The 27,886-nt window shown below is 35.5% G+C and overlaps 1 protein-coding gene and 1 non-coding gene across 2 annotated transcripts in view; one reads left to right on the forward strand and one right to left on the reverse strand.

The window, feature by feature from the left end:
* Positions 1 to 9,510: 9,510 nt before the first annotated feature.
* Positions 9,511 to 27,886, reverse strand: part of CCDC7 (coiled-coil domain containing 7) — an 84,504-nt gene continuing 66,128 nt past the window's right edge. The window contains exon 16 of the mRNA XM_065919143.1: positions 9,511 to 9,672. Within this exon, the coding sequence (XP_065775215.1) occupies positions 9,511 to 9,672 (162 nt within the window). The remainder of the gene's footprint in view (positions 9,673 to 27,886) is intronic.
* Positions 11,338 to 11,471, forward strand: LOC136162220 (small nucleolar RNA SNORA70). The gene has a single exon (XR_010662038.1). It is a non-coding gene; the product is annotated as a small nucleolar RNA SNORA70 (small nucleolar RNA).

Here is a 27,886-nt window from a genome sequence, read left to right on the forward strand (position 1 = left end):
GGTCAGCCACTTGTAAAAGAATGAAACTAGAACACTTTCTCACACCATACACAAAAATAAACTCAAAATGGATTAAAGATCTAAATGTAAGACCAGAAACTATAAAACTCCTAGAGAAGAACATAGACAAAACACTCTCCAACATGAATCACAGCAGGATCCTCTATGACCCACCTCCCAGAATATTGGAAATAAAAGCAAAAATAAACAAATGGGACCTAATGAAACTTAAAAGTTTTGCACAACAAAGGAAACTATAAGCAAGGTGAAAAGACAGCCCTCAGACTGGGAGAAAATAATAACAAATGAAGCAACAAAGGATTCACCTCAAAAATATAGAAGGAACTCCTGAAGCTCAATTCCAGAAAAATAAATGACCCAATCAAAAAATGGGCCAAAGAACTAAACAGACATTTCTCCAAAGAAGACATACAGATGGCTAACAAACACATGAAAAGATGCTCAACATCATTCATTATCAGAGAAATGCAAATCAAAACCACAATGAGATACCATTACACACCAGTCAGGATGGCTGCTATCCAAAAGTCTACAAGCAACAAATGTTGGAGAGGGTGTGGAGAAAAGGGAACCCTCTTACACTGTTGGTGGGAATGCAAACTAGTACAGCTGCTATGGAGAACAGTGTGGAGATTTCTTAAAAAACTGGAAATAGTACTGCCATATGACTCAGCAATCCCACTTCTGGGCATACACACCGAGGAAACCAGATCTGAAAGAGACACGTGCACCCCAATGTTCATCGCAGCACTGTTTATAATAGCCAGGACATGGAAGCAACCTAGATGCCCATCAGCAGACGAATGGATAAGGGAGCTGTGGTACATATACACCATGGAATATTACTCAGCCATTAAAAAGAATTCATTTGAATCAGTTCTAATGAGATGGATGAAACTGAAGCCCGTTATATGAGTGAAGTAAGCCAGAAAGATAAAGACCAATACAGTATACTAATGCATATATATGGAATTTTGAAAGATGGTAACGATAACGCTATATGCAAAACAGGAAGAGACAGATGTACAGAACAGAATTTGGACTTTGTGGGAGAAGGTGAGGGTGGGATGTTTTGGGAGAACAGCATTGAAACATACATATCATCAAGGGTAAAACAGATCCAACCAGCCAGCGTTGGATGCATGTGACAAGTGCTCGGGGCTGGTGCATGGTGAAGACCCAGAGGGATGGGGTGGGGAGCGAGCTTGGAGGGGGGATTGGGATGGGGAATACATGTAAATCCATGGCTGATTCATGTCAATGTATGGCAAAAACCACTAGAATATTGTAAAGTAATTAGCCTCCAACTAATAAAAACAAATGGAAAAAAAAAAAAAAAGGACAAAGGATCCAAGGTTTTTAAAAAGGCAAAGGGAAAGCCAAGAGTAATGGTGAAGGAAAATCCCAGGTCAGAGCTATTCAATGAACCCAAAGAAAAAGCAGTACAGGTTAGAGTTGGGAACAAAAAGCTCCTGGAGGTATGTGTCAAGAAAAAGATTGTAGAATCGACAGATTACTGAATGCATGCAGATCTAGTGAAAGAACTTTTAACACTACCAGACTGTGGAGATACAAAAGAAATTAGCTACTCTAGAAAAAAAGAAAAATGTTTTTCAAGAAAGTATAATTATAGTACATTCACTGGCTCAGCCAGGAACAATAAATAATCTAATTACACTAAAAAAAAAATCTGATCAATCCTCTGGATCCAACTGCCAGAAGGCAGAGAACATATGGAAAAATTACATCATAATTATATAACCCTATAGGGCAAATGCCCAGAGTTATGCAACTCAAAAATTTTAAGACTAGAGACAGAGGACAAACCTATAAAAATCTTAGAAGATATATAAAATTTAAATGACAAGTTATACATTATAGTATGTACAAAGACACAGAAAGAACAGCATGTATATTATCTGTGGTGAAACAGACCACCAGCCCAGGTGGGATGCATGAGTCAAGTGCTCGGGCCTGGTGGGCTGGGAAGACCCAGAGGAATCGGGTGGAGAGGGAGGTGGGATGGGGGATCGGGATGGGGAATACGTGTAACTCTATGGCTGATTCATATCAATGTATGACAAAACCCACTGAAAAATAAAAAATTAAAAAAAAAAAAAAACAAAGACACAGTTGGGCCATAAAAGTGTCAACGTGTGCAAAGAAGTAATTTAATATAAAAATTAGAAGAGTGGTAACTGATGTGGAGATGTGAGGACTATGACAAGACAGGATATGAAGGGTATTCTGGAATGACTGGTAAACTTGTATTTCTTGATTTGGGTAACAGTTCAATAGTACCACCCTTAAACACTTCATTAAGTTTCACATTATTTTGTATGGTTTTCTGTATTTGCTTTAAGTTTTAAAAAGCTAACTTTTCATTTTATGGGGGTCGTCTGATTCTTTTATTATTATTATTATTGATGTTATACTTAATAATTTTAAAAGTAGTCATACAAAGTAATTTAATTAGAAGTTTAAAAGAAGGGAGTGTCAAGGGCACAGTCCCTCTTTTTACCAGTTAGAATTCACTATTTCTGTCTACTCCATTTTCTCAGTAGTCAAGTATGGATGTGAGGGCTGGACCATAAAGAAGCCTAAGCACTGAAGAATTGATGCTTTCGAACTATGGTGCTGGAGAAGATTCTTCAGAGTCTCTTGGACTGCAAGGAGATCAGACCAGTCAATCCTAAAGGAAATCAACCCTGAACATTCATTGGAAGGACTGATGCTAAAGCTCCAAAACTTCGGCCACCTGATGCAAAGAGTTGAATAACTGGAAAGGACTCTGATGCTGGGAAAGATTGAGGGCAGAGGATGAGATGGTTGGATGGCATCACCTTCTCAATGGACATGAGTTTCAGCAAACTCCGGGAGATAATGAAGGACACAGAAGCCTGGCCTGCTGCAGTCCATGAAGTCGCAAACATGACTGAGCAACTGAAGAACAACTCCAATTTTAAGAGAACGACTGCTCTGGGATTTGAAGAAGCATTAAAAGCCTGTCAATAACCAAGTGCTATTGTTTATTAGTGTTGTTTTATAAAAAGCTAAATTTTTTTAAATGGAAGGAGTTGCATTGGCTTCCATCAGAAACTTGTGAAAATGCCTGTCTGGGACCACTTTAAAAATTATACTGTATCTTGATCTCTTAAGGATCAAGAAAAGAGAAAACTGACATTTGAACAGGGCTTCTAATTTGTTCACATCTCTTATCATTGCTTTTAAAACAGTAGGAAAGAGTAATTCTTATTTTAGAAAAAGTAACAGAAGCAGTCCAGCAAGGTTATATTTTCCTTTTTCTGATAAGCATCATATATGATCCTAGATATGCTAATACCTACAGAGTGTTGTTTTCATACAGATTTGAGTATCTGTTTTAAACATCTAATAAAGGGAAGGGCTTAAAGCCTTTCAGGTGGTGGTAAGCATTCTCTACGCAGTAAACGTCTGAGATCTTTTTTGAAGATTTTATTTATAATATACACTTTGTATGAGAGATGTGATTAGTACAGTGTGCATATTTTAGTCAAGGATCAAAATGATGTGTGTTAATTATTCATTTTGGAAATCACATTTTAAACTTTGGAATCAAAATTGTTTCTTATTTGGGAGGACAATGTATATACATTGGTATGTTAAATAATAAAACTGTTCTAATTTGGTGCCAAAAAAAAAAAAATTATACTGTATCCCTTAATTATCAAAATGATTCCTTGAAGCACATAATATTATTTCCCTCATCTGTAATTGAAAAAACTGAAGGGCAGAGAAAGTACTCTTTGACCAGTCATATGATTAATAATTGAGCTTAAATTCATACCCAAGAAGTTTACCTCCAAGGCCTGAGCTCCAAACTACTACTTTTACTTCCTCTAATGAATAAAGGAAATATATAAAGAATACAACTATAAAAAACAGAGGATATTTTAAAATTGTAAGACTATATTTAATAATATATATGTATCATAAATAATAAAGTCTATATTAAATAAATAAACTGAATGAAATGCAAAAAAAAAAAAAAAACTTGAATAGACTAATACCTTCAGGGGAAAATATCGAAAATCTACTGCTAAAAGTGTTATAAGGCTAAAGACTCTTAGGGAAAATTTCTATGAAATCATTAAAGATAACAGAATATCTATGCTATATAAACTATAAAAAATTTAGAAAAAGATATTTTTCTCCACTTCATCTTACAATGCTAATAGTACCCTGATGCCCAAACTAAAGAAGAATAGAACAACAACAACAAAAAACTTGGCCATATCATTTACAGTTGTATCATTACAAGCTGTATAAATAGAGAGAGGTTAGATTATGCTGAAGTAACAAACATTTGTGAAATTCCAGTGGCTTAAACACAAACATCTATTTCCTGCTCCTACTCCATTAAAATTTACCTACAGGTTCTGTTTAACATGATCGTTATGGAACTCGGGTTGATATAAATCCTAGAATCTGCAACATTCTTAGCTTTAGTAGTAAAGGAAAAGAGAGAGTGAAGGGAAGCATAAACTGGCTCCTAAAGCTTCCACACATGACAGATTCATGCTTCACTGACCTTAGAAAATCACAAAGCCACATCTAGGTTAGGAAGTCAGGAGGGTGACATCAGGAAAATGGTAGAATAGGAAACCCTAACAATACAAAACCTTTGCATTTTTGGGTAAATTTGTGAAACCCTCTGGCAATAATCCTTTCTCCCATCACCACTAAATAGAGGAGAATGTCAACTTCCAACTTGCCTATGCAAAGGGAAAAAATGGGACTAAACTGTGTGTTCAAAGTTGGGGCTATCTATGGGACTGATTTCTATCTGGCTTCAATCTCAACACTGGCAGGAAAGGGCCCAAGGTTGGGAGCTGCTAAGAACAAAGGTGATAATATGGCCTAGTCCACACTCAGTGGTCACAGCCACTCTCCCAGCTCAGTGAAAAGCAAGCAGGCAAGCCTCCCACCCCAAATTCCCAGGTTCTTCCTGGGGAGGAAAAGAAGTGTAACATTCATCCACATTTCAGTTTTTCAAAGGAATGCCTGAGGCACTAGTTTCTGTATTGTCTGTCTTGATGTATGGATAAGACTCAGGATATTCTGGTTGTTTAGGGAGTACTGAGAACAAATATGACACTTTAGACCACTAGGCACTCAAAGTCAAAGCTCCTCTCCAGAGCTCAGGGCAACACAATTGGGAAAAGAGCTACCAGAGTCTCTCTGGAGAAGGAAGGAGGAGACTCAAGTGTATGTCTAGTGTTCAGACATTTCACGGAACTATGGAGGGACTGGTGTCTGACTTGCGTCTCTCAGAGCACTGACAGGCCTCCACATACATTACATTCCTGGGGACTTCTGAAGGCACAACCAACGACCAAGAGTTGGGTGCTGTGCTGTTCAGATGTCAACACCAAGTGTCAAGGGACAAGAAGGAAGAAACATGGTCCAATAAAAGGCTTCAGAAACATATCTTTAAAAATGTATGTATATGAATAACCCGACAGATTTCAAAATGCTCATTATAAAAGCTCTCAGCTACCTGAATACAATGTTGTAAGAACAAAGTGAGCATTTCAACAAAGAGAGGAAATACTTTAAACACACACACAAATTTTGGAGCTAAAGAATAAAATAATTGAAATTTTAAAATTTATTAGAGGGGTTCAACAGGTAATTTGTTAAAACAGAAGAAAGAATCAGCAAGCTTGAAGACAGGTGACCTGATTTCATCTAATCATGAAAGCAAACGGATAAAAATAAATGTAAAGAACACAAAGTAGTAATAGGACATCATAAAACAGACCAGGATATATGTATATATTACTGAATCCTAGAAGGAAAAGAGAGAAAGGGGCAGAAAGTTTATTAAACATGATAGCTTAAAACTCACCAAATCTGGAAAACAAAACTGATACCCAAATTGAAAAAGTCTAACTGCTTCCCAAAAGGGAACCTAAAGAAGTTAACACCAAAGCACATTATCATTGAAGTAAAAAAGTCTAAGAGAATTTTGAAATCACTAAGAGAAAAATGATTTCTCACAAACAAGAAACCCCTACAATACTACCAACAGATTACTCAACAGAAACTTTGCAGGCCAGAAAGTTGAGGGAAGATACAAGCACAGAAGGAAAAAACCCTGTCAACTAAGAATATTATATTCAGCAAAACAATTCTTCAAAAACAAAGCAAAAATAAAGAATTTCCCAATAGAAACTCAAGAGCTTATCAGCACTAGACGTGCCCTACAAGGAATACCAATGGGAGTCATTCAAATTGAAATTAATAGAAGCTAAACATAAACACAAAAGTATACTAAACATAAACTATAAAATATATTAATAAATACAAAATATAAAAAGATATAATTTGTAACAAGAAGAATGCTAAAAGGAGGGGAGTAAAATTGTGTGAAGTTGAAATTAAATTATCAGTATAAAACAGACTTATAACCATAGAATGCTTTATGTAAGCCTTATGTTATAGCAACCACAAACAAAATGCCTATAAAAGATATAAGAGAAAATAAGAAAATATAGTGAAAACTTTAAAAAGTCAATAAAGCAAATAGGAAAGAATAAGAGGAAAACAGAGACAAAAAGCTAAAAAGAGATTAAAAAAAACAAAATGATCACAGTAAATCTTTTCCTATCAATAAGGACTTCCCAATCAAAAGATACCTATTTCTCTATTTCTCTCTCACACACACACTGGTTTTTTTAATATCTGAATCAGTTTTTTTTAAAGATCCATCTATATGCCATCTAGAAGAAACTAACTTCATGCTTAAAGCTACACGCAGACTTTCCTTCACATTCCTTCCTTCACATTCCTTCACACGAAAGTGAAGGAATTAAAAAGATATTCCACATAAATGCTAGCCAAATGAGAGGAAGAGTGAGAGAGCTTATATCAGACAAAACAGACTTTAAGACAAAAGTTGCCAAATGATACAAAGAAGGACATCATATAATAGTAAAAAGGGCCAATTCACCAAGGAGATATAATACTTATAAATATACATGCACCCAATACCAGAACCTCCAAATATAATGAAGCAAACATTGACAGAACTGATAGAAAAAAGGAACAGTAACATAATAACAACAGTGAATTTCAATACCCATTTTCAATAACAGATAGAACATCCAAGCAAACTATCAATGAGGAGTGATGTCAAAATGGCAAAATAGGACATTTCTACCCTTTTCCCCAAAGGACACTAATTTTTACAATTATACTCAGATGAAAGTTTCTGTGAAATTCTGGGAATATAGCAGAGAATTTCCAGCACAGTGTTGGAGCAATGACAACAACAACAAAAATCCAAGATTTGATGCAATAAAGAGGGTAAAAAGATGACCTTTTCCTTACCCACATCACCCCAAGGAAGCACAGCTCAGTCCCAAGAGAGACTTTCTTGGCCTATCATTTTTCTCATGGGAGAAAGTGAGAGCATGTGACTGACTGACTGGCTTTACTAGCTATTCAGGATGAACCAAAGAGCCCAACTTCTTTCTTACTCTATTCAGAAAAGTGAGGTGCCCTAAAAATTATAAAGTACAGAGGGGGTTTGGAGAACAGTATCCAGGACTCTTGGAGGTATCAAAGAAATGTTATGGGAAGAAGCACAAAAAATTTTAGCATGCAGCACCACTTTAGGGAAAGCAAACAAACAGAAGTCTGTCAGCACTCAGCATGACTTTGCAGGACGGAGAGAAGGCACATCTTTAAGAATTCCCCCTCCCTAAAAAACATCCCTTCCAGATATTCAAGCTAGTTTTAGAAAAGGCAGAGGAATCAGAGATCAAATTGCCAACATCCACTGGATCATCAAAAAAGCAAGAGAGTTCCAGAAAAAACATCTATTTCTGCTTTATTGACTATGCCAAAGCCTTTGACTGTGTGGATCACAACAAACTGTGGAAAATTCTGAAAGAGATGGGAATATCAGACCACCTGACCTGCCTCTTGAGAAACCTGTATGCAGGTCAGGAAGCAACAGTTAGAACTGGACATGGAACAACAGACTGGTTCCAAATAGGAAAAGGAGTACGTCAAGGCTGTATATTGTCACCCTGTTTATTTAACTTATATGCAGAGTACATCATGAGAAACACTGGGCTGGAAGAAGCACAAGCTGGAATCAAGATTGCCGGGAGAAATATAAATAACCTCAGATATGCAGATGATACCACCCTTATGGCATTAAGTGAAGAAGAACTAAAGAGCCTCCAGATGAAAGTGAGAGAGGAGAGTGAAAATGTTGGCTTAAAGCTCAACATTCAGAAAACTAAGATCATGGCATCTGGTTCCATCACTTCATGGCAAATAGATGGGGAAACAGTGGCTGACTTTATTTTTCTGAGCTCCAAAATCACTGTAGATGGTGACTGCAAACATGAAATTAAAAGACGCTTACTCCTTGGAAGGAAAGTTATGACCAACCTAGACAGCATATTAAAAAGCAGAGACATTACTTTGTCAACAAAGGCCTGTCAAGTCAAGGCTATGGTTTTTCCAGTGGTCATGTATGGATGTGAGAGTTGGACCATAAAGAAAGCTGAGCACCAAAGAATTGATGCTTTTGAACTGTGGTGTTGGAGAAGACTCTTGAGAGTTCCTTGGACTGCAAGGAGATCCAGCCAGTCCATCCCAAAAGAAATCAGTCCTGGGTGTTCACTGGAAGGACTGATGTTGAAGCTGAAACTTCAATACTTTGGCCACCTGATGGGAAGAACTGACTCATTTGAAAAAACCCTGATGCTGGGAAAGACTGAGGGCAGGAGGAGAAAGGGACAACAGAGGATGAGATGGTTGGATGGCATCACCGACTCGATGGACATGGGTTTGGGTGGACTCCAGGAGTTGGTGATGGACAGGGAGGCCTGGCGTGCTGCAGCTCATGGGGTCGCAAAGAGTTGGACACGACTGAGCGACTGAACTGAACTGAAAAATGACAAGAAGTGTGGAGTAGGCACATCCCTAGAACAGGTCTGAGAAAGTCCCAGAATACCCAGGAGATTGGACAGATGAAGGTATTTCTGTCATCAAGCTAATAAGTAAAAACTGAAAGATGCGCCTTCAGTTCAACAAACAACAGAGCCAGGAAAGCAAGATATCAAGGTACGCAGTTCCGCGCGGCGCGGTCGGGGAGCCATGGCCGCCCCGAGAGAAAATGTCAATTTATTGTTCAAGCTGTACTGCTTGGCAGTGATGACGCTGGTGGCCGCCGCCTACACCGTGGCTTTAAGGTACACAAGGACGTCAGACGGAGAGCTCTACTTTTCAACCACTGCCATGTGCATCACAGAGGTGATCAAGTTACTGCTCAGCGTGGGCATCTTAGCTAGGTGGAACAGAACCCACTGTTAGGATTCGGCGCTATAGCTGTTGCTGTACTGTGCTCAGGATTTGCAGGAGTATATTTTGAAAAAGTTTTAAAGAGTTCAGACACTTCCCTTTGGTGCTCGCCAGCGTTGGAGGCCTCTACACGTCCACTGTGGTCAAATACACAGACAACATCATGAAAGGCTTTTCTGCGGCAGCTGCCATCGTCCTTTCGACCATTGCTTCAGTGATGCTGTTCGGATTACAGATAACACTCACCTTTGCTCTGGGTACTCTTCTTGTCTGTGTCTCTATATATCTCTATGGATTACCCAGACAAGACACTACGTCCATCCAACAAGGAGAAACAGATTCAAAAGAGAGAGTCATCGGTGTGTGACGTTAGCCTCAAGAGAGATTCCTACTGAGACTAAACCATTTATATTAAACTAGAGCCTTAAGTCAATTTCAGAAGGTAGATTTAAAAAACAGAAACTGGTCTAAGAATTAAGAAGAAAGCTATGTGAATGAGTTTTAATGTGACCTGTTTGGAATGAAGGGTTTTTATTACTGTATATATAACAACGTCCATACAATAGTATGGAGACAATGTGGTGTTAAAAAAAAAATCATGCGAGGCTGCAATATTTGATTAGTGAGGTTTGGGGTTGTGTTACAGGTTAAAGTGCCAAAGCCGTTTCTGTACTAACTGTTCTCTTGTTCAGGTACCAGGGGAGAAGGGTTGGCCCCTCCTTATTCTGCAAGGCATGTGCAGTATTTAGTCCCCGCAGCAGTGAAGACCTAGCTCTTTTCTTACAAAAGGGAGGCAAAAACAAGACAGGCTAGTTCAGAAACAGACTGTGTAACTCCTCAAACTGAATCTATCTAGAAACTCAGACAGTGATGTGTGGGTGGTGACTGAATGCCCCTTTAAGCGCTGGCTTTGTGGCATTTATTGTCTGGACTCGTATTTCTTTGCTATTAAGGATATACTTTTCTTCAAAAAACATTTCTAATGTCACTTTTGTACTTTTTTTTAATAAAGTATGTAACTGTTGGGCTCTCAATAATTTGTGAAATTTCAGTGTTTTTTAAAAAAATTTCTATGATACGGGAAAATTCAGCAATAAACTTAATTTATTATATGAAAAAAAAAAAAGATATCAAGGTACATGAAAAATCAAGGAAACATGACATCATCAAAGAAATAAATAATTCTCTAGTAACCAAACCCAAAGAAATTCATTTCTGTACTTAGATTGAAAAATAATTTTAAAAGATGTTTAAGGAATCTCTGAGAAAACACAGACAATCCAATAAAATCAGGAAATAGTACATGAACAAAAAAGTTTAACAGAGATTAAAAAAGCATAGTAGAGAAGCAAACTAATTATGGAGCTGAAGAATATAATTAACAAAATGAAAAATGCAAGAAAGAACATCACTATCAGAATGCATCAAGTTAAAGAAAAAAAATCTGTGAAGTAGATGATGGATGGATTGAAATTATAAAGTAAAAGGAAAACAACAACAAAAGAATATGAAAGAGTGAACAAAGCCTACCTGAACTATGGGTTTACAATTAAAAGAAACAATCTCTAGATTATTGGAATTTCAGGAGAAGAGTGGGAGAAAGGGTATAAAGTTTATTTAAAAGTAATGGCTGAGAACTTCCATCTGAAGAGAGATTTGGACATCTAGGTTCATGAGCAAATAAGTTACCCCAAAATTTCAACCCAAAATGAACATTTCCAAGACATTATAAAAAATGTCTAAAATCCAAGACAAAGAGAATTTTAAAATCAGCAATAGAAAAAAATTCCTCATGTACAAGGGAGATTTAAGTCTATCTGTGGATTTCTCAGCAAAAGCCCTGTGGGCCAGAAGACAGTGGGATAATATGTTGAAAGGGCTGAAAGGGGAAAAAAAACTTTCAATCAAGAATATTTTAACCGGTAAAAGTATCCTTCAAAAAAGAGGGAGACTTTGCAGCCAAGTAAGCCAAATGCACTCTTTTCCCAGGGGGACTCAGTGTGCAGTGGCTGCAAACAGCAGCCTCCTCAGTAGTTTATATAGCCTGTTGCCTGTAGAGGTTGCCCTAAGGGACCCTAGCGTCAGCCCTTTCCAGTGAACATTCATGAATGGCAGGCTGTCCCCAGTTCAGGCTCCAGATAGGTACATGCAGTGACTTTGGAAAGCCCCAGGGCACAGTGGCCAGGGTCTGCATTGGGCAACTCATAACGTCCATCCGCACCAAGTTACAGAACAAGAAGCATGCAATTGAGGCCCTCTACAGGGCTTCCCTTGTGTCTCAGCTGGTAAAGAATCTGTCAGCAATGTGGGAGACCTGGGTTTGATCCCTGGGTGGGGAAGATCCCTTGGAGAAGGAAAAGGCTACCCACTCCAGTATTCTTGCCTGAAGAATTCCATATACTCTATAGTTCATGGGGTCGCAAAGAGTCAGACACAACTGAGCAACTTTCACTTTTTCACAGGGCCAAGTTCCCTGGCCACTAGAAGATTCTCATCTCTAAGAAGTGGGGATTTACTAGTTTAATGCAGATAAATTTGAAAACATGGTGGCAGAAAAGCAGCTCATCCCAGATGGTTGTGGGGGTCAAATACATCCCCAATCATGACCCTCTGGATAAATTGTGGGCTTCACATTCATGAAAGTCTTGGCACTGTCCCCTCCTTACTGATGCCCATCAGTAAATCCTACTTTCCTGTCCAAAAAAAAAAAAAAATAGGGAGACAGACTGTCACAAACACAAGCTGAGAAAGTCATTCATCACTAGACTAATGTTATATTAGAAATGTTAAAATTACTCAATGTGAAATGAAAGAATGGTAATTAGTAACATATGAGCATTTGAAAATGTAACACACACTGGTAAGGGTAGATATATAGGCAAACTCAGAAAAACCTAATACTGTGATATAGTGATGTGTTGATCACTCAGCTCTGAGTATGAAAGCTAAATGACAAAATTGTCAAAAGTAAGTTGCTACAATAATTTGATGATGGATTCACAACATAAAAAGAGGTAAACTGCTACATCAAAATATTGGGTGGTTGTAGAAGGGTAGCATTTTTATATATAATCAAAGCTAAGACATTATCAGCTTAAATAGATTGTTACATCTACAAGATGTTTCATGTAAGCCTCGTGAAAATGATAAGCAAAATGCTACAGTTGATACTTAAAAAATTAAGAAATGGGATGTAAACGGTACCACTATGGAAATCATTAATTCACAAAGGAAGACAGAACGAGAGGAAGAAAAGAACATAGGAAATACAAAATAGTCAGAAAATAATAAGAAAGCATTACCCAGTCCTTACCCCTCAGTAAATATTTTAAATGTAAATGGAATATATTCACCAATAAAAAATTTAAAGTGGCTGAATAAAAATAAATAAATAAATAAATAGATCCAAATACACACTGTCTCTATAAGACTCACTTCATCTTTAAGGACACACAGACTCAGGCTGAAAACATGAAGAAGACATTCTATGCACATGGAAACCAAAAAGGAGCAGGGGAGCTATACTCCTATCAGAAAAAACAGACTTTAAATAAAAAACTGTAATAAGAGACAAAGAAGGTAATTATATGATGATAAAGGGGTTAATTCATCAAGAAAACATAACAACCTTAAGTACAAATGCTCCCAACATCAAAGCATCTAAACACATTAACACATTAACTGGGGGATTTTTGCAGAAACTAACCAGAAACTAAATTCCTCTGGCCAGCAATTTGTTATGTAAGTGAAAATACTGAAACATCGAGAGTCAATGTTCAGGTAACAAAAGATGTATTAATATGTCTCTGGTCAATAAGTCGCTAAGCAATAATAACAGAACTGAAGGGGAAAAAGAGAAAATACTCCTACAGAAGTAGGGGACTTCAATATATCACTTTCAACAATGGATAGACCATCTAGACAGAAAATGGGTAAGGAAATATTGAACTTGAACTATGCATTAGACCAGGAGCTCTAACAGACATACACAGAACTTTCTACCAATAGCAGCAGAATACACATGCTTTTCAAGCACACACAGAACATTCTCTAGAGTAGATCATATAATAGGTAACAAATCTTAGCAAACTTAAGAACACAGAAATCATAGCAAGTATGTTTTCCAAACCCAGGAGTTCTAGAAAAGAATCCATAACAGAGGAAAAACTCAAATTCACAGGAAAGTGAAAATTAAACAATACACTCCCAAATAACCAGTGAGTAAAAGAATGGAAATAAAATAAAAAATTATATGGAAATAAACGAAAATAACAACATACCAAAACTTATGGTATGAACAAAAGCAGTTCTAAGAAGAAAGTTTGCAGCAATAAATGTCTTTATTAAGAAAAAGATCTCAAACAAACAACCTGACTTTACAGAAAAATACTAGAAAAAGAAGAAAAAAATTCAAGCCCAAAATTATCAGAAGAAAGGAAATCATGATCAGAGTAGAAGTAGACTGGGAGAACAAAATAAAAAAAAAAAACTTTATTGAGTTTTGAAGTTAAAATTGACAAACTTAAAACTAAGAAATAATAAAAAAATTCAAATAAAATAAAAATTAATGAGGAAAAATTACAATGGATACCACAGGGAAAAAAGCATAAGAGACTACAATAAAAAATTTACAGCAACATTGAATAACCAAGAAGAAATTAATAAATTCCAAGAAAGATACATTCTACCAATACTTGATCATGGTAAACAGAAAATATGAATAAATCAATAATACTAAGGAAATTAAATCAGTAATAAAAAAACTCTCATCAAAGAAAAATCTAGGGTCTGATGGTTTACTAGTTAATTCTACAAAACATTTAGAAAAGAATTAATACCAATCTTTCACAAAGTTTCCAAAAAATGAAGAGGAGAAAACAATCCTTAATTCAATTTATGAGGTTAGCATTACCCTGATAGCAAAGCCAGATACAAACATGATAAGAAAACTACAGGCCAGTATCTCTAATTAACATAGATGTAAGAATACTCAAAAAATTCTAGCAAACTGAACTCAACAACACACTAAAAGGATAATAATCCATGATCGACTGGGATTTATCTGTGGAATGCAAGAGTATTTCAACATACACAAATCAATCATTGTGATATGACATATTAATGGAATAAAAGATTAAAATCATATGATCGTCTGAAAAGATGTAGAACAAGCTTTTGACAAAATTCAACATCCTTTCATAAGAGCTCTCAACAAATTGAGCATAGAAGGAACTTACTTCAGCATAATAAAGACTATATGACAACCCTATATAATATTATAGAAACCAAACTCATAGAAACCAAAAGTAAAATGGTGGTTACCATGGGCTTGCAAGTGGGAGAAATGGGGAGATAATGGTCAAAAGGTAAACATTTCCAGCTAGAAGATTAATAAGTTCTAAGGAGCTAATGTACAGCCTGATGAGTATATTTAAGTTATTAAAAGAATAGATCTTAAAAATTCTTACCACAAAAATGATGAACGTGTTTAATTAGCCTTATTGTGGTAATTATTTTGTAGTATTGTGTATATAATTACATGTTACATTCCTTAAACTTACAAAATATTATATGTCAAGTATACTTCAATAAAACTGGGGGATCTGACGGGATGAGAAAAAAGGAAACAAAACTCATATGTCAATCATACCTGAAAAACAAATAAAGAAAGAAAATCTGTCAAGAAAATAAATAATACAGGTACTTCCCTAGTGGTTCAGTGGTTAGAATGCACCTGCCAACATAGGGGGCATGGATTCAATCCCTGGTCTGGGAACTAAGATCCCACATGCTGCAGGGCAACTGAGCCTGCACACTGCAACTACCAAAGCCCATGCACTGAAGCCTGTGCACCACAACCATTCAGTCCATGCACGCAGCTGCTGAAGTCTGCACACCCTAGAGACCATGCTCTGCAACGAGGAGCCACTGCAGTAAGAAGCCCGTGCACCGCAATTAGAGAGAAGCCCTCACTCGCCACAACTAGAGAAAGCCCATGCACAGCAACAAAGACCCAACACAGCTAAAACTTTTTAAATTAATTTTTAAAATTTAATAAAAGGTATTGGTGAAATAAGAAAATACAAATAAATGAAAAGACATCTTGTGTTCATGGATCAGAAGACTTAACATTGCTAAAATGTCCATTTACCCAAAGAGATCTACAGATTAAATGCAATTCCTATCAAAATTTCAATGGTATTTTTTAAACAGAAAAATGATCCTAAAATTCATGTGGAACACTAAGTATCCTGAATATCCAGAACAATCTTGATCACATATTCTGATTTCAAAACAAGTTACAAAGCTATGCTAATTAAAATAGTTGATACTGGCAAAACAGCAGACACACAGACCAAAAAAGAAAATAACTAAAAAATAAACTCAAGCATATATAGTCAACTGATCAGTGACAAAGGTGCCAATAATACACAACGGGGAATGGATAATCTCTTTAAGAAATAATGTTGGAAAAACTGGATATCCACAGGAAAAAGAATGAAATGAGATACCCAAACCAGAAAAAGTAAACTCAAAGTGGATCAAAAACTTAAACGTAAAACCCAAAACTATAAAAATCCTAGAAGGAAACATAGGAGAAAAGCTGTATGACATTGGTCTTGGCAATTATTTCTTAGATATGACATCATATCTAAGTACCGGCAACAAAAGCAAAAATCAACAAGTGGAACTGCACCAAACTAACAAGCTGCATGGCAAAGTAAACTGAGTAAAAAGTCAGTCTTTGGCATGGGAAAAATACTTGCAAACCACATATGCAATAAGGGTTTAATTTAATACATAAGAAACTCCTAACACCAAACAACAATAAAACAAACTAATTAAAAAATAGACAAAATACCTGAATAGATATTTCTCCAGAGAAGAGATAAAAATGGCCCAGAGGTTTTTAACAATGTGCTCAATATCACTAATCATCAGAGAAATACAAATAAACCACAATGAGACATCATCTCACACTTATTTGGATGACCATTTTCAAAAAGATAAAAGATAAGTTGTAGTGAGGATATACACTATTGGTAGGAATGTACAAGGGTATGGCCACTTTGGAAAACAGTACAGTGGTATCTCAAAAATTAATAACTGCTATATGATCCAACAGTCCAACATCTGTGTTTAATATCCAAAGGAACTGAAATCAGGATTGACAAGATATTTATCCTTTCATATTCACTGTAACACTATTCACAATAGCCAAGATGGGGAAGCAGCCTAAATATCCATCAGTGTGAATGGATAAAGAAAATGTAGTACATATATACAATGGAATATTATTCAATATTTAAAAAGAAGGAAATCTTGTTATAAGGACAACACAGGTGAACCTCATGAATATTATGTGCAATAAGCCTATCACAGAAGAACAAATACTGCAGGATTCCATTTATATGAGGTATTAAAGTAGTCAAACTCCTAACAAAAGAGGAGAATGGTAGATCCTATGGGTTGGAAGCAGGGGAAAATGGAAAGTTGCTGTTTATTAAGTATAAAATTTCAGGTATGCAAGATAAGAGAGTTCTAGATAACTTTTGTAAAACATTGTGTTTCTAGTTAACAACACTATACTATCAACTTTATATGATTTTGCATCTAAATTTCCCAGATAATTAACTATTACAGTTGACAGAATCATTAAAGTAATAAGAGCTTCTCAACAGAAGCAGAGAGATTTAATTACACTTAAGAAAATCTCTGTTCAGTCATATCTAACTACTAAGGTAACTGTGCAGAGACTTCAGTGGCCACACACAATGAAGAATGCAGCCTTTACAGGCCACCCCAATAAACTTATTAAGCAACCAAATAACACAAACTCTGTAGAAAAGCAATCTAATTTCCAGAGTTGCCAATTATATTTAAAATGGTTAGTCTTCAATCAAAAAAATATGAGACATGCAAAGACACAAAAGAGTGGCTAGTATACAGGACAGAATGAAAGCAGTCAATAGAACCTCTCAATGAAGAAGCCCAGACACTGAACTTACTAGACAAAGATTTTAAACCAGGTTTCTGAAATATGTTCACATAACTAAAGAAAACTATGTCTAAAGAATTAAAGTATAAATGTTATTTCACTCCATCAGAGAATATCAATAACATGATAGAGATTTTTTAAAAGAATCAAAAAGAAATTCTGGAATTAAAAGAAAAATAACTGAAATGGAAAGAGAAGTTTAAAGGTTGGGTTAAAAAGGGAAAGACTTCGTGAGTGAAACTGAACAGAGGTAAATTGAGATTATCCAGTCTGAGGACCATGAGGAGAAATAAACAGAGCCTCAGAGATTGATGGAAACAAGCCTATCAACATAAGCATAATGGGCAACAAAGAGGAAAAGCAGAGAAAGAAGAAAGAGTCTGTGAAGAAATAATGATCAGTAACTTCCCCAATATTATGAAAAACAGTAATCTGCACATAAAGTAGCTCAACAAGCCCAAAGTAAAGCATACTCAATGAGATCCACACATGCACATATCATTGTCAAGCTATCAAAAAGTTTCCTAGAACTTCCAACATTCTGAATTTGAGGTGAGATTTTTGAGATTAAAACTTCATCTTCAAGTGACATATTTTCATCTGATATCCATTTCCTCAACTATAAGAAAAGAAGATTTTAATTCACTAAAACAGGAAACTTTTATTGTGAAGCTTCTGAATTAAGATAGACCAAGTATCACCTAAAGTTTCCTTTCAATTTTGTAACAATTTAAGCAAATGACCACAATTTTTTAAAAGATCATAATATAAGACAGGACTATGATGTTTAGTATAATCATGACAGTGTTTCTACTGAAAGAATGTGTAGGCACTCTGTTATTTCATACATATACTTAAAAGTTGAAGGTAAACTTCATTTTTCTAAGCATATTCACTTTTTTTAAGTTTTCACATTTTAAACCATGAGATTGATTTTAAAATTGAAATAAACAAAAATAATGATTCAACATTCATGTAAAAATGAAAAATGGAACAGGTGGGAAAAACAAAGTATCGGAGGATATTTATATCCAATATATTTATAGTTATAATAATTATAGATTATGTATTCCTGGAATACAGGAAAAAATATTGGATTTGTAAACAATCTGACTATAAACTATTTATAAGATTATACCACACCAAAGTTTAATAATACAGAAAGGTGAAAAGCAAATATATGAAAAAAGATATGTATGCACATATTAATCAAAATAAATCTGCTATAGTTATGTCATCAGACAATACAGAATTTAAGTCAAAGGAACTTACCAAAGATTAAGATGGTCTCTTTAATAAAAAGTTGAGTTCACCAGAAACATGAACTTTTAAAAAACTGTATATACTAATAACAGCAGTATAAGGAGGCCAGTAATACAAAAATAAATAAATCCAAAATTATAGCAAAAGAATTCAATATGCATGTTTCAGCAAATGGTAAAATGAACCAAAAATTCAAGAAAACCAAGAAATAAAAATATTTTTTAATATAACTTTTAAAAATTTTGCAGTGATATTATAAGTCTGAATCAGGCTACATATTCCACTTAATTAAAATCAATTAATTCAATTAAAATAATTTAATAATTTTAATAATAATATTTACTACTGAATTTTTTCTATCAACTCTAAGTACTATGTAAAATATTTTATCTGATACTTCATGCATACTCTGAGCTATAAGATGATTTTCATATGCACTAGACAACCAGATTTGTGCTGTAAGCACTATATGCAATATATGTTAATTACCCAACAATATTTTATCTCATTTATTAAAATATAAACAAATCAACTCTGTGGTAATAAAGTATTAAAAAAGATTATCGAAGAATAAACATATGTGACTACATTTTTCACTTCTGTAAATAGAATCAGTCTTGTTTAGATATTCAGAGATATCAATAATCTAAAGTGAATAATAATTTAATATTGGCTAGCACTATTTAAAATATTATTTCACCTTCTTGGCATATTCACACTTTAGAATAAAGTTAAAATTTGCAGTGTTAGATATGTCTAAGAAAAAATATGTAATGATACAAAAATATACATCAGAAAGAGAGTAAAAGAAACTTACAAAGTAGGAAGAATTGAAGCACAAAGAAAACAGTATAACTTAAATCTCAAATCATCAAAATTTGATGAAGTGTGACTATGAATGCTAATTAAGAGACAAAGATATAGGGACTTCCCTTGCGGTCCAGTGATTGAGACTCCACCTTACAACACAGGGGACTTGGGTTTGAACCCTAGTCAGGGAACTAAGATCCTACACGCATGGTACAACTAAGCCCATGTGCCATAACTAAGACCCAACAAAGCCAAATAAACAAATATGCAAAGAAAAAAAGACAAACATATCAAGCTGAATTTGAAAAATACTGTTCTAATCTTCACACTAAAAGAAACAGAAAAACCATAATGATAAAAAATGATTAAAACAACAGGACAGAAAAAAAATGTGTCATGAAAATACCAGTCAGAAGTTAAAGCCACATTAAAAGCAGGCATGGTAGTTATTTATGGCCAAAAAAAACCCAAACTATAAAAATGATAAAAGTGGGTCCCTTATTAGAAAAGGGTCTGTCCTCTTGGGGCTTACCTGGTCGCTCAGATGGTAAAGCATCTGCCTGCAATGCAGGAGACCTGGGTTTGATCCCTGAGTTGGCAAGATCCCCTGGAGAAGGAAATCCCACTCCAGTACTCTTGCCTCAAAATTCTAGGAAAAATATTGATTTTAACTTATATGAACGTTAATGATAAAGTATCATAAGACAAGACTTGACATAACATAAGAACAAAACAGAGTAATTCATAATCAGAGCAGGAAATTTAACCCATCCAACTCAGGAATTATAGAGCACACAAATAATCAATGAACAAAATACTTATAGATACATTCATGAACCATGGATCAAAGCTCTCCTGATTTAACTGAAAATATTTTTCAAGATTTTAAATTAATTACTTACTGTTAAAACTCCCACTTCCTGAAGCTTCACGATTAATTTGAAACTGCCTGTTTAAAATTGAAGCTATATCCTCATGCAATTGACCATCAATAGTCATAGCTTTTGGTTCAGTTATAAGAAATGCTAAACAGAAAAATGCATCTATTATAAAACTTCTGAATATACCAAGTAATCAGCAAAATTTCTTCTAATTCATGCAACACTAAAGGAGGAGGACTGCAAAGCAGTGAATTATAATACATATTCAAACAGACTCTGGAAGGGAAGTAGGCAATTTGTGTGAGCAGTTTTCATGAGTGTGTATGGAGGCAGTCTTGTTATATACTAGTCATTAATCATGCAAATAGCAAACAAGAGTTGATCAAAGGCTTCATTTAGTTTTCTAGTTATCTTAGGGTATTCACACTTACATCAAAGCATAAAACTTCTATAAAATATATGCACAAATATTTATAACGTGTTCAATTTTTTTTCTCTTTCTTGATCTTTGTTGCTTTATCCATTATTTAATGAAAATTAAAGAAAAAATCTTTTAATGAGCTTAACTTCAAATAATTTAAAGTGAAAGTTGCTCAGTCATGTCCTACTCTTTGCGACCCCACAGACTATACAGTTCAAGGAATTCTCCAGGCCAGAATACTGGAGTGGGGAAACCTTTTCCTTCTCCAAGGGATCTTCCCAACCCAGGCATTGAACCCAGCTCTCCTGCATTGCAGGCTAATTCTTTACCAGCTAAGCCACAAGGGAAGCCCAAATAATTTAAAGATGTCTATAATTCTTACCATTGCGTCTATTTGCTCTAGTAGTTCCCTGATACAACAACAGAGTTTTAGTTTCTGATGGTGTTTCATTCTTAAGCAGAGGATTTTCATCTAATTCTTTACCAGAAGCTACATAAAGAGATACATTTTAGTCTACTAGATAGATAGAACTATTGTGAAATCTCTATATTTAAAACAAATATACAGCAAATTTTCTCTCATTTTTTAAAAGTTATAACTAAATTGCTGACAAAGGTTCATATACTCAAAGCTATGATTTTTCCAGTATTCGTAAGGACATGAGAGTTGGACCATAAATAAGGCTGAGCATTGAAGTGTGCTTTCAAAGTGTGGTGCTGGAGAAGACTCTTGAGAGTCCCTTGGACAGCAAGGAGACCAAACCAGTCAATCCCAAAGGAAATCAACCTTGAATATTCATTGGAAGGACTGATGCTGAAGCTAAAGCTCCAATACTTTGGCTATGGTCATGATGGGTAGAGCTGACTCACTGGAAAAGAACCTGATGCTGGGAAAGATTGAAGGCAAAAGAAGGGGGCAGCAGAGGATGAAATGGCTAGATAGTATCACCGACCCAATGGACATGAATTTAAGCAAACTCCAGGAGCTGGAGACAGAGGAGGACAGAAGAGCCTGGCATGCTGCAGTCCATGGGGTTGTGGATAGTCGTACCTGACTTTGTGACTGAACAGCAACAACTAAATTACGATAACGCTAGGTCTGACATGAAAATAGTTTTAATGGGGTTGTATTTTATTATTTCTAGGACATAATGTTAAATGAAAAAAAAAGAAAAAGAAGATATCCAGTATGTTACCATTTGAGTAAGAACACATGGGAAATGAGGGGGTAAAGTGGAGAGAAACAGAGATACTAATCTACAAAACAAAACACTAGAAAGCTAAACCAGAAAACAATATACTTATTTGCCTTCAAGGGGGTGACAGTAGGTCCAGGGAGTACAGAAGGAATGATAGTTCTCTAAGTACAGTTGGCCATTTGTATCTGTGGGTACTACATCTGCAATTCAATCAATTCAATTCAGGTTGCAAACATTCAGAAAAAACTCCACAAAGTTCCAAAAAGGAAAACTCTGCCATGTGCTGGCAACTACTTAGATAATATTTCCATTGTAGTTACAACTATTTACATAGTGTTCACATTGTATTAGGTACTATAAGTAAGCAAGAGATGATTTAAAATATTTGGGAAGCTATGCATAAGCTATATGCAAATATAGCACCATTTTATATAAGGGACTTGAGCATCTCTGGATTTTGGTATCTAGGAGGGTCCTGGAACCAATCCCTTGTGGGTACCATGGGACACTTGCACATCTTTTGCATGCTTATACTTTGGGAAGTAGGTTAATGTACGTATCGCCTGCAAAATAAAATCAACAAAATACTAAAATTGAAGTAAAATGGCAAAGAATTCTCAAAGAAACTTAGCAGCATTATAGGATACATCAAATGAGTAAATGTGCTGCTGTTGTTTAGAGTCAAGTTAACACTAGAAGAAAGGACATACACATACAAAACAAAGGAAGGAAAAAATAAGACCTGAGAGGATAAATCAGAATCGAAGACATTCATGAGAACTCACGATTTCAAGATATATCTATGTATATGCATTTATGTCTATGTGGGTATATATGTGTATGAATATGTGTATCTATATTTGTGTATGTATATTGAGGAGTCCACCTCCAGACTAAAATCTTATGTGTGATATTTCATGACCGACCATATGCAATTACAGACAGACATTACAACAATAATATTCAGAGAATTTAATAGTCCAAATTTAAACAATGAATAAAGCAACTAAGATCAAAAGGGTAACAGAATTGAACAAAACTATAAATTAAGAGTTCTGCAGAGGTTTTTGATTTCTATAGAATATTCCATCCAACAACAGCTAAGTCTGTACACTCCTTAAATGCATATGGAAGACACTGTAGCCAGCTTTCAGAGATAACTGGAGTTCCTGCCACTGCAACTTCTACCAGGGGCTAGAGCTGGCAGTGCAGTGAGACTAACCCCACTGGCCCCAAATGCTCTCCAGAATCAGGCTTCTACAGCACCTTTACCATTTATGGGACTGGAACTGCTGCTCTACATCCCATTTCAGATGCCAAGTCACTGCTCTGACCAACCATTAATAGGTATGAGTTGCTATCTATGAGTGAAAACCATATACTGATACTTTTGCAGAACATATGATATAAAACAATAACTCAAAACTAAATTCATAAATCTCTATTAGCTTGGATTTTGCAATGGATTCTCACATATAACACCAAAAACACAAGGAATAAAAAAAAAAGATAAGTTGAGCTTCATGAAATTAAAAATTCTTATCCATTAAAGGATATTATCAACAAAGTGAAAAGAAAACCTATAGAATGACAGAAAACATCTGCAAACCATATATCTGATAAAGGTTTAATAGCCCAAATATATAAAGAACCTCTACAATTCATCAACAAAAAGAAATGACCCAATTAAAAAATGGGTGAAGCACTACTATTCAACATAGTTTTGGAAGTACTAGCCAAAACAATCAGAGAAGAAAAAGAAATAAAAGGAATCCAGATGAGAAAAGAAGAAGTAAAACCATCACTGTTTGCAGATAACACGATCCTCTACACAGAAAACCCTGATGACACCACCAGAAAATTACTAGAGCTACCATGAATAAAGTAAATTTGCAGGATATAAAATTAATACACAGAAATCCCTTGCATTCCTATACACTAACAATGAGAAAACAGAAAGAGAATTTAAGGAAACAATCCCATTCACCACTGCAACAAAAGGAATAAAATATTTAGAAATAAATTTACCCAAAGAAACAGAAGACCTATATATAGAAAACTATAAAACACTGATGAAAGAAATCAAAGAGGACACAAATAGATGGAGAAATATACCATGTTCATGGATTGGAAGAATCAATATAGTGAAAACGAATATACTATCCAAAGCAATCTATAGATTCAATGCAACCCCTATCAAGCTACCAACGGTATTTTTCACAGAACTAGAACAATAATTTCACAGTTTGTATGGAAATACAAAAAACCTCGAACAGCCAAAGAAATCTTGAGAAATAAGAATGGAACTGGAGGAATCAACCTGTCTGACTTCAGATTATACTACAAAGCTACAGTCATCAAGACAGTATGGAACTTGCACAAAGACAGAAATCTGAATCAATGGAACAGAATAGAAAGCCCAGAGATAAAACCATGCACCTATGGACACCTTATGGTGTCCATATGGACAAAGGAGGCAAAAATAGGCAATGGAGAAAAGATAATCTCTTTAACAAGTGGTGCTGGGAAAATTAGTCAACCACCTGTAAAAGAATGAAACTAGAACACTTTCTCACACCATACACAAAAATAAACTCAAAATGGATTAAAGATCTAAATGAAAGACCAGAAACTATAAAACCCCTAGGGGAAAACATAGGCAAAACACTCTCTGATGTAAGTCACAGCAGGATCCTCTATGACTTACCTCCCAGAGTAATGGAAATAAAAGCAGAAATAAACAAATGGGACCTAATTAAACTTAAAAGCTTTTGCACAATGAAGGAAACTATACACAAGTAGAAAAGACAGCCCTCAGAATTGGAGAAAATAATAGCAAATTAAGTAACTGACAAAGAATTAATCTCAAAAATATACAAGCAGCTCATGCAGCTCAATACCAGAAAAATAAAGGACCCAATCAAAAACTGGGCGAAAGAACTAAACAGACATTTTTTCAAAGATGACATACAGATGGCTAACAAACGCATGCAAATATGCTCAACATCACTCGTTATCTAAGAAATGCAAATCAAAACCCACAATGAGGTACCATCTCATGCTGGTCAGAATGGCTGCATCTAAAAGTCTACAAACAATAAATGCTGGAGAGGGTGTGGAGAAAAGGGAACCCTCTTACACTGTTGGTGGGAATGCAAACTAGTACAGCCATTATGGAGAACAGTGTGGAGATTCCTTAAACAACTGGAAATATGACCCAGCAATCCCACTCCTGGGCATACACACTGAGGAAACCAGAAATGAAAGAGACACATGTACCCCGATGTTCATTGCAGCACTGTTTGCAATAGCAAGGACATGGAAGTAACCTAGATGTCCATCAGCAGACGAAGGGATAAGAAAGTTGTGGTACATATACACAATGAAATATTACTTAGCTATTAAAAAGAATGCATTTCATTAAGTTCTAATGAGATGGATGAAACTGGAGCCTATTATACAGAGTGAAGTAAGTCAGAAAGAAAAACGCCAATACAGTATATATGGAATTTAGAAAGGTGGTAATGATGATGCTATATGCAAGACAGCAAAAGACATACATGTAAAGAACAGACTTTCGGACTCTGTGGGAGAAGGTGAGGGTGGGATGATTTGACAGTCTAGAATTGAAACATGTATATCACCATATGTGAAATAGATGATCAGTCCAACTTTGATGCATGAAGCAGGGCACTCAAAGTTAGTGCCCTGGGACAACCCAGAGAGATGCGATGGGGAGGGATTGGGGTCAGGATGTGGGGGACACATGTGCACCTGTGGCTGATTCATGTCAATGTACGACCAAAACCACCACGATATTGTAAAGTAATTAGCCTCTAATTAAAATAAATAAATTAATAAAAAATAAAATATAAATATTTAAAGTTTGAAATTCTTCTCTAAGAACATTTGAACAACATTTTTCACATTTGGATATATAATATTTTCCTTATTTTTAAAAGTTCTACTATTTTCTAATTCCATTTTTATATCTTATTTGATTAATGAATTATATACAATTTAGAAAAATTATATAAAAATTTTGAATGACCAAATACATGATTTGAAAGTATTTATTTCCAAGTTAATTTAATTTTGATAAGAGGATATCATTTATATGGTGGCACAATTTTGTTGTGTTTTATTGAGACTTGGTTTAAAGTTCAGTAGGTAATAAATACTTTAAATATTAAAAAAAATGGTGAAGGAGTTGTAAAGACTTTTTTTCCAAAGAAGCTATACAAATTACCAATAAGCACACAAAAAGATGCTTATAATCTTTAATAATTAAGTAAATGTGAATCAAAATTGTAATGAGATACACTTCATGCCTACTGGAATAAATATAATTCAAACAAAAAGGAAAACAAGGGTGTGTACCACTGTACACTGTTACTGGGGACAGAAAATGGTGCAGCCACTGTGGAAAACAGTTGTGCAGTTCTTCAGAAAGCTAAACTTAAAATTATTTTACGATCCAGCAAATATACTCCTACCCAAACAATTGAAGACAGAGATTTAAACAGATATCCTATACCATGTTCAGTGTTGAATTATTCACAGTAGCCAAAAGTGGAAACAATCTAAATGTCCATAAGCAGATGAATGGATAAACAAAATGTGGTATGCACATACAATAATACATTCAGTTCAGTTCAGTCACTCAGTCATGTCCAACTGTTTGTGACCCCATGAACTGTAGAATGCCAGGCCTCCCTGTCTATCACCAACTCCCAGAGTTTCCCCAAACTCATGTCCATTGAGTTGGTGATGCTATCCAACCATCTCATCCTCTGTCGTCCCCTTCTCCTGCCCTCAATCTTTCCCAGCATCAGGGTCTTTTCAAATGAGTCCTCTCTTTGCATCAGGTGGCCAAAGTATTGGAATTTCAGCTTCAACATCAGTCCTTCCAATGAACACCCAGGACTGATCTCCTTTAGGATGGGATGGACTGGTTGGATCTCCCTGCAGTTCAAGGGACTCTCAAGAGTCTTCTCCAACATCACAGTTCATAAAAAGAAACAAAATTCTGACATATGCTAAACTGTGGGTGAACCCTGAAAATATTACCATGCTAAGTGAAACAGCATAATTCCACTTACATGAAACAGGCCAGGTGCAAAAGGACAAATACATAATTCCACTTACATGAAACATAATAGCCAAACTCACAGAGACAGAAAGTAAGTGAGAGGTTACCAGGGGCTGGATGGAGGCAGGAATGGGAGTTACTTCCTAACAAGTTTCTTTTCAGGGTGATGAAAGTTGTGGATATAGATGTAGTGATGATTGCACAACACTGTGAATGCAGTTGATGCTATTTAATTTTATACTTTAAAGATGATTAAAATGTCAAATTGTATGTATATTTTATCATAATGAAAAAAATGTGTCAATTGATTAAATTGAGTTCAACTACTGGTTAAAAATTCATGATAAACTCTGAACAAAAGAAAACATCCTGACTATAATAAAAATATTTATCTCAGGTAACTAATCATCATAGTGAAACCATAGAGACACTCTCATTTCAAAGCACAAAAGAAGAGCGATACTTCCATACTTTCAGTTCAGTCACTCAGTCGTGTCCAACTCTTTGCAACACCATGGACTGCAGCATGCCAGGCTTCCCTGTCCATCACCAACTCCTGGAGCTTGCTCAAACTCAAGTCCATCAAGTTGGTGATGCCATCCAACCATCTCATCCTCTGCTGTCCCCTTCCCCTTCTGCCTTCAATCTTTTCCAGCATCAGAGTCTTTTCCAGTGAGTCAGTTCTTCATATCTGGTGGCCAAAGTATTGGAGTTTCAGCTTCAGCAGCAGTCCTTCCAATGAATATTCAGAGCTGATTTCCTTTAGGATTGACTGGTTTGATCTCCTTGCATCATAGCTGTTTAAAAAAATTTACTTTGGAAGTTTCAGTCAATGCA

The sequence above is a fragment of the Muntiacus reevesi genome, chromosome 2, assembly GCF_963930625.1.
Source record: "Muntiacus reevesi chromosome 2, mMunRee1.1, whole genome shotgun sequence".
In the NCBI taxonomy this organism is placed as follows: Eukaryota; Metazoa; Chordata; class Mammalia; order Artiodactyla; family Cervidae; genus Muntiacus; species Muntiacus reevesi.